Genomic DNA, 7,662 nt, shown 5'->3' with positions numbered 1-7,662 from the left:
TTGACAAAAAGATTGAATCCAATCTTTGGTGATAATATAGCATAATGAGTGATTTATAAGCAATTTTTTGAGGCCGGGTCCTTTTTGCTCTGTAACCTCGTAAGTGTGATAGGGTTCTGAACACAACACAAGTTAACTAACATTAACACAGATTAATAAATGTATTGTTCCATGTTCGTTTGTATACCGCGCGCAAGGTTTATGCGCATAGTCCAAGTCTCTGGCGCAGAATTGCAGCGCCACATGCTGGTCTGGCATGTATACTACATCGTTTTGTGTCGGTTTCGTGTGGACACAGATATTTCTTGAGACGACGTGAAAAAAAAGATTGGATAGGGAAAGCTCTGGCTTCGTGTGGACGTAGCCATAGACTCAGTTGGTTATGTCTAAAATGAAAGTAAACAGTTGAGAGAAATTCGGATACGTGCCTGTATATTAGATGCGTGCAGGTCTTAGGGACAGTACTAAACATGCTGCCGACTGTCATTAAAGGGATAGTTCACCCTAAAATTTTATTTCTGTCGTTATTTACTCACTCACATGCTGTGCCAAAACTGTATTTATTTCTTTATTGTGCTGAACACAAAAGAAGATATTTTGAAAAACGTGGGTAACCAAACAGTTGCTGGTCCACATTACATTTGATAGTAGGAAAAATACTATGAAAGTCACTGGCCCAGCAACTCTTTCACATTCTTCAAAATAACATTTAAGTTCAGCAGAAGAAAGAAACTCGTTCAGGTTTAAAACAACTTTTGAGTGAGTAAATGATGGTATAAAAAATAAAACACTGACAGAAATGACAGACAGATGACATAATTTTTTATTTTTGGGTGAACTATTCCTTTATTAATAAAACAAAACACAGAGAAAAATCACTCACTACTCTTGAGTAAATAACTTTAATACACAAATGAAAGGCAGGACTTTATTTTCTTTAGCAAACCTGTCAGGAGCTGCACATAGAGGACCATTGTATGTTACCTGTGTGCATTTATTAACATAAACTAGGCCCCTGCCAACAGAAACCACAAACATTCATTTAAAAAGTCACTAGACTGAGCGCTCAGACATTAACCGGTGAACAAGGCAAAACTGCCACTGAAAGCACCAAAAATTCCACATGTATTTGAAATGTGATACATATGTATCTATACATACACACAGTACCATTCTAAGATTTTGGTTCGATAAGATTTGGTGATGATGTTTTGAAAGAATTGATCAGGATTATTTGATTTATAGAAAGTTTAAAAGAACAACATTTGCTTAAAATAGATATATTTGTAAGAGTATACATGTCTTTAAAGTAAATGTACAAATTTTGATGTTTCGATGAAATTTGGAATTTAATGAAAAAATGTGTTCGACCCCCAACTTTTGAACTGTAGAGTATATAAAATAAACAAATTTTTGTTTGCCTTATGATATCTATTTACAGTTACCCATGTATTTGATATTAATTTGATTTTACAGTCATAATAATGAAATTATGAGCATATATTTCAAATTAGAGCAAATTTCAAAAAGTATTTGATATAAATTGACAGCATCCTGTGCATTTTATGTTTAGAAAAACAAATATAGTCTACAGAATATAAGTTATAAAATCAAAAAGGTAAAAATATTGCCTTATAATAAAAAGGTTCATTTGCTGGGCATGTGCAGAAATTGTGTATTTATCAAGTTTGTGAACTCTTACAAAATGCACATTGACAAAACCATGGTACTGTGATGGTCTCAGATATTAATACCATGGTACTTTTAATATTTATTTTGTTACACGCAATGCTTGCTATATTCATTTACTGTGACATTTATATGATACACCAGGGTATTTCAAAGAATATCACAGTATTTTGTCCAAAAACATAACTAGAATGATTTGGTGGATTGCTGGCCAGTTGGAATCAATAAATTGATTCAGGACTGATGAATGTATCAGGATTTGCTCTTACCTGACTGGAGGGATTTGGCCCTTCCAACCGAATGCGTCTTTCCATTGGTCTGAAGGGAGGCCGAGTGGGTCATGTGACTCCTTGCCTGTGTGGGGATTGGTTCAAAGTCAGGGTCAAGGTCCAGGATCAGCTGATTGAGTTGTTCGATTGACTGATCAACATCCAAAGCCAGTGTCGCAAACTCATCATCCTTGTCTGGCTCAGACTGCGTCTCCGGAAAGCCATTGTCTGGTAATGAAGGTTTGCTTACACCTTTTTGGAGCTCCATCACCTCTCTGTGTTCCAGTCTGTCTGATGGAGTGTACATGTAAGACGTGGACTGTTGCTGTTTTACCCATATATGTGTCTGATTTCCAGAAGGTACTGAAGTGTGTGAGAGTGTGTTTGAGGAATTCACATCTCTAAATATGGCAGGAGGAGCTTCACTTTGACAATCTGATTGGACAGAGTTCTGACATTCACCTGAAGACAAGCCAGACATTTCCTTTGAAGACAGTGTGTCTTTAGAGTCTAAAACAGCAGCATTCGGAGCGATGATGTCTTCGTCATCATCTATAATATCCGTCTCTCGTTCTATAAACATTGTTTGACCATTTAAATGACTGTAATGATCAAACGTAGCTTGATTGGCTTTAGGGTCACGTCTCGTGACGCCTGGAGAAGCTTGTTCCTCCTCCATTCTGAGCCCAGGGATCACTCTGGGGAGCTGGGAATGCTCCTCAGAGCCGTAGCTGATTGGGAGCCCAGAGGTTTGTCCTCCAGTCCACTGGGAGGAGCTGGAGAGTCCAGAGTCACTGCTCAGAGAGCGTGCGCCTTCTTTTTGCTTGGCTGTGGAAGAAAGAACGAAAAGTTAGTACAATCAGTAGAGAATTAGTTGACCTCTACAATTTGGAACTCATTTAGGACTTATGGTGCATTCCAGTGCTCCTAAAAAGGTCATATTTATGAGATAAGAAGATGGAATTATTATGTCAGGTGTGTACAAATCACTTTGAAAGGAGCAAAATGAAGCTAGAATATATAGCAAAGTTTTTTTATTTCACTTTACTTCTACAAAATCATAAATAAAGAATATGTATTAGGTGTGCTTTTGCTTTTTTATGTTCTTACTAAATTTGTGAAGGTGCTGTAAACTAAATAGTTATATATTTATCAAAAATGTACAAAACCATCAAAATTGCCTACTATTGTATAATGCCATTTTTTACATTTTATTGATAATAATGATTTCATACATTTCAGCAAATTTAACATCAAAACATATCCTGAATTTACGGTGTCCACCATGTTTTCTTACTGACATGCCCCTAACTTTTATTGTTTTTGACATTGCGGTGGCATTTACCAGTTTACATAGATACAGCCTTTTCAAATATAATTTATATATTTATAAATATCTTTGTCTAGCTTATATAATTTATACTGACACCTGTTGGTGTGGATGAAGCATCATGCAAAAGCAAAGTGCAGATTTGAGAGATTTTCCCAGTCGTATTTGGCATCCATGACCTCTGATATGTAAAAATACTTCATTTCAAACAAGTTTGTTAAAATTACTACCCATTTCTTTATGTATAACAATTTTAAAGTGTAAAAAGTTACCATGGTGAGTGTGACACATAAGTGTTGAAAACAAAGTCATACCTGTGGCCCCTTATCTTCACACACTCCTCCTACATTCAGTTGTGTGTGTTATAGTCAATGTTAACACGCCTCTAACGAGTTGCAGACACCTTAGTCATCACACAAACACACAGGTACACAGACCTAGATATGTCTTTGTGTGGCCGTTGTGTGTGTTCTAGCGAAGACACATCAGTCAGCCGGCAGCAGCTGAACACAGATCGCAGCAGATAGCGTCATGTGTCATGACACACTCAGAGTCTCGCAGCAATGATCATGACTGATAACACATATCTACTGTTCAACATGAAGCCAGAAGGCAGCATCACACATGCAGGCTTGTACAAACACACGCAAACACTGATATTTAACATCACGCCACACTCTATGATCATTTTTGACAATAGATTGCAGCAGAGATTATATGTTTTTATAGGTAAAACCCCAAAAACGAGTAGGCATTTTAGCACTTCTAGTTTTATCAATGGGTTTGAGTTTTTCTCAATGGATATTGAAATAAAATTTTGCTGAAAATAAAGGTTTTGTTTAACACAATCTCAAGATATTCTCACATGACACAACATCCTACACCTTGTTGTTTTAATCATGCTCTTACAAACTATGCTAACTCAAACTTTCAGGAAAAATACTTTTAAACAAACACTGAAAGAGTTGTCGGAAACGTAATGGTGATGGCGTTGAAATCATGCGACCATGGTGTAGTTCTAGCCTATGTTCAGCTTTTACCTTCTGGTATTTAGGCTTCAAAATTCATTCAAGTTGTGTTTATTTGTGAAGATTAACATGATGATAAAAACGTCTATGAATCATAAACTTTTGTTGGTCACGGAGTTTATTTTCTGAAATAATCAAAAATCCAATGGAAAAATCCTATTGGGTTCTTGTTAAAAAAACCAGGGTGAAAATACGTCATCACTGCAGCACTCTATAGACACTATAGATATATGTTATGTAAAAATTGTGTTTTGTCAACCAGAAATAATCCTATCACACATACAAACTTTATACTGTCTTTAACTACTATGTACTAACATTTAAATTAATAAATTGATACAATTGTGTACATACATGCTTTTTATATTTAAAAAAAACACCTGATGTAATTATATCTGTAATTAATTTCTGTAACTACTCTGTTTATCCTACCCCTTAAACCACCCTTAGCACTAACCACACCACAAAACCTGTCGCTAACCTTAACCGTGTCACCTCAATAGCGACAAACGTGTTATGCAATACAATATGAACACATTAAGTACATTGTATATATTTTTTTGATGCAAGTACATGTTAAGCAAAGACACCTAATATAAACTGGGATTGATCACAATGGCAAAACTGGTATGTCAACTGGTGAAAAACACAGACCTTTTTAACTAAACCAGTAAAGCTTTCCTAGTCTCAAGAGACTGAAATCCAAATACCAGGCATGCATGATAAAACGCCACAGCTGGCAACTCTCTCACACACTCACACACACACACACACACACACACACACACACACACACACACACACACACTCACTCACACTCACTCACACTCACACACACACACACACCCAACAACTGAGAGTCAATAGTCATCATACTATCAAACAAACTTTATCATAATCTAAAATAAATATTTAATAAACCACTTGATCAAAACCATTGAGAAAAATGACAACAAACTTGACTTTGACTTTGCAACTAACAAAAAGTCCACATTATAAATTAGTAAAAGAGCAACATACTAATATTTCTTCATATTCTGCCCAAAAATGTTTTAACCAAGTACCTTAAGACTGCATAAAACATCAAATGCAATACCTGAGACTTCTTGTTTCTCTCAAAAGTACTTTAAAAGTGACCCATGCTGCAACTTTTCTTGATAAATGAAGCACAACTGCATTCGTTTATCACAAGAGCTTTCAACAACTCACAAAATAAATCAAGCGTGTTGCTGCTGAAAGTATATCCCACCACCCTGCACTGCTTCAAAAATGCACGTAGCGTCACAAACCTAATGCTTTCCAGAAACATCCTCTCGAATCAGACCCCAAAGGTATCTGAGATGACTTTGACCATGGAAACTATGACGAAGAGTAAAAAGACAACTGACAGAGTCACAAGTGAGAAAGAGAGCCTCTACAATACAGAAAAAAAGAAAAAACAAACAACATTTCTTGAATGAATAAAGAAAGAGGTGAAAAAGGGAAGGAAAGAGGCAAGCGGTCCTGACCGTGTTTATCCTGCAGGCGTCTCTGCCCATTTTGTCCTGCTCTCTCTTTCTCTCCTTTTCTCCTCATGCAGTTTTAAACAGACAGGCAGCTTGCATTTTTTCCCATAAGGTGATAACAGCTCCCCTGGGTCTCTTTTTCTTTCCTCTTCTTCTTTTTCTTTCTCTCAGTCAATCTCTTTCCTCCCTTTCCCCTGTTTTCCCTCCTCCTTTTCCTCTTACAGTACTGCTCACTCTCCCTCTCTCTCTCTCTCTCTCTCTCTCTCTCTCTTTCTCTCTCTCTCTCTCTCTCTCTCTCTACCTCCACACACAGGTAACCACTTTCAGGTGCCCCTCCTGGGTGTACGGGAAAATCCTGGCTTGGGAAGCATTATTCCACCCGAGCCAGCCAATGCTCCTCGGAATACAGCTGTACACACACACATACGCTTGTTGTAGAGCGCGAACGGACGCTCTGAGGACCTTGAGCCCTCCAAATATGGAGCGGGGAATGTAAACACAAAGGCGGAGTTATGTGTGGGTGAGAGACGGAGCGCAAAAGAGACAGAGTGAGAGATTAGGGAGGTATTGGTATAGTAAAGAACAAGAGTAGCAGGTAAAAAGAAACTCACAATGATGAAAGAGATTGAAAGAAAGCAAAAGAAAGATAACGAGAGAGAGATAAAAAAAGCATGCAACTTTTAGTCATTTGGCAGCAGAATTCCTTCAGACTGTTTGTTGCTACGACTGGCAATAATTACAGACATACAGTGTGTGTTTGTGAGCGTGTGTAATTCTATATTTGAGTTTATGTATAGTAAATTGTAAAGGCTGTTTGTGCTCCAACCATGAGGTATCTCTAAATTACATGGCTGCTCGAGACGGAATCACACAACCAGATGTGCATCAAGCCTCAGTCCCATATGACACACACACGCACACACACACATTAAGCTGTTGGGATTGATTTTTTGCAGTTGTGCACAGAAACTCCCAACCTTTAAATATCTGGCCCTGGAATTTCCGATTCTTGTGCATTGCCCTAGCCTAGACTATGTGCAGAAGTGAAGGGTAAACATAACAAGTGCAAATTATTTGTTCCCTGATCACTGAACTATAACTGGACAAGGAGAACAAAGTTCAATTTTGTGGAGTTAAACACTCACTATGTTCTACTCCTTGAAGCAATTTACTTCTGCATAATTGTGTGTATAGTGGAAGGTGGGGTAAGATGTGCCAGTGGGTAAGTTGAGCCACCCTGAATATTGGTATCAAAATAGCCTACTGTTCAAAAGTTTGGGGTCAGTAAGATTTTCTTTTAAGAAAGAATGATAGTAAATACATTTACAGTATAATGTTGCAAAATATTTCAAATAAATGCTGAGGAAAAAAATGTATCGCAGTTTCCACAAAAATATTAAAGGGGTGGTTCACTGGTTTATTTCTAGGCTTGATTGTGTTTATGGGGTGGAGTCTAACATGTGTTAATGCTTAGTTTAAAAAAAAAAAAAAAAAAAACATTATTTTTTTCACATAATTTACCTTTATTCCACACCGCTCTGTCCCGTCTCCTATTAACATGCTGATAATTTCCTGCTTTTATTAAGCCACTCCCTCAGAAATAGGCGATGGGCTCTGATTGGTTAGCTAGTCCAGTGTGTTGTGATTGGTTAAACCGCCTCTAGTGCACGTCTAATCATCCCCCCCCTCACCTCAGCAGCATGTGCTCCGGTTGTATTGTAAACAACAGCATCATTAATATCGCTTATCAGTTTGAGCCCGATTGAGAAGCAGAGGATATTATTGAAGAGGATCGTGCAGAACCTGTGCAAGCACGGCTTTTAATGGTAGGCCTATGTTTT

General features: G+C 37.5%; 1 protein-coding gene across 6 annotated transcripts in view; it reads right to left on the bottom strand.

The window, feature by feature from the left end:
• The window catches only part of LOC107687175 (tensin-3-like), a 57,044-nt gene that overhangs the window by 31,638 nt on the left and 17,744 nt on the right, over positions 1-7,662 (bottom strand). For all 6 annotated transcript variants that reach the window (XM_016484399.1, XM_016484400.1, XM_016484398.1 and 3 more), the window contains one exon: positions 1,959-2,786. In XM_016484399.1, coding sequence (XP_016339885.1) covers positions 1,959-2,786 — 828 coding nt within the window. The remainder of the gene's footprint in view (positions 1-1,958; positions 2,787-7,662) is intronic.

This window comes from Sinocyclocheilus anshuiensis, unplaced genomic scaffold (assembly GCF_001515605.1).
Source record: "Sinocyclocheilus anshuiensis isolate Anshui unplaced genomic scaffold, SAMN03320099.WGS_v1.1 scaffold1355, whole genome shotgun sequence".
Taxonomy (NCBI): Eukaryota; Metazoa; Chordata; class Actinopteri; order Cypriniformes; family Cyprinidae; genus Sinocyclocheilus; species Sinocyclocheilus anshuiensis.
The sequence above is the reverse complement of the archived record's forward strand: the minus strand, read 5'-3'. Positions and strand labels throughout refer to the sequence as shown.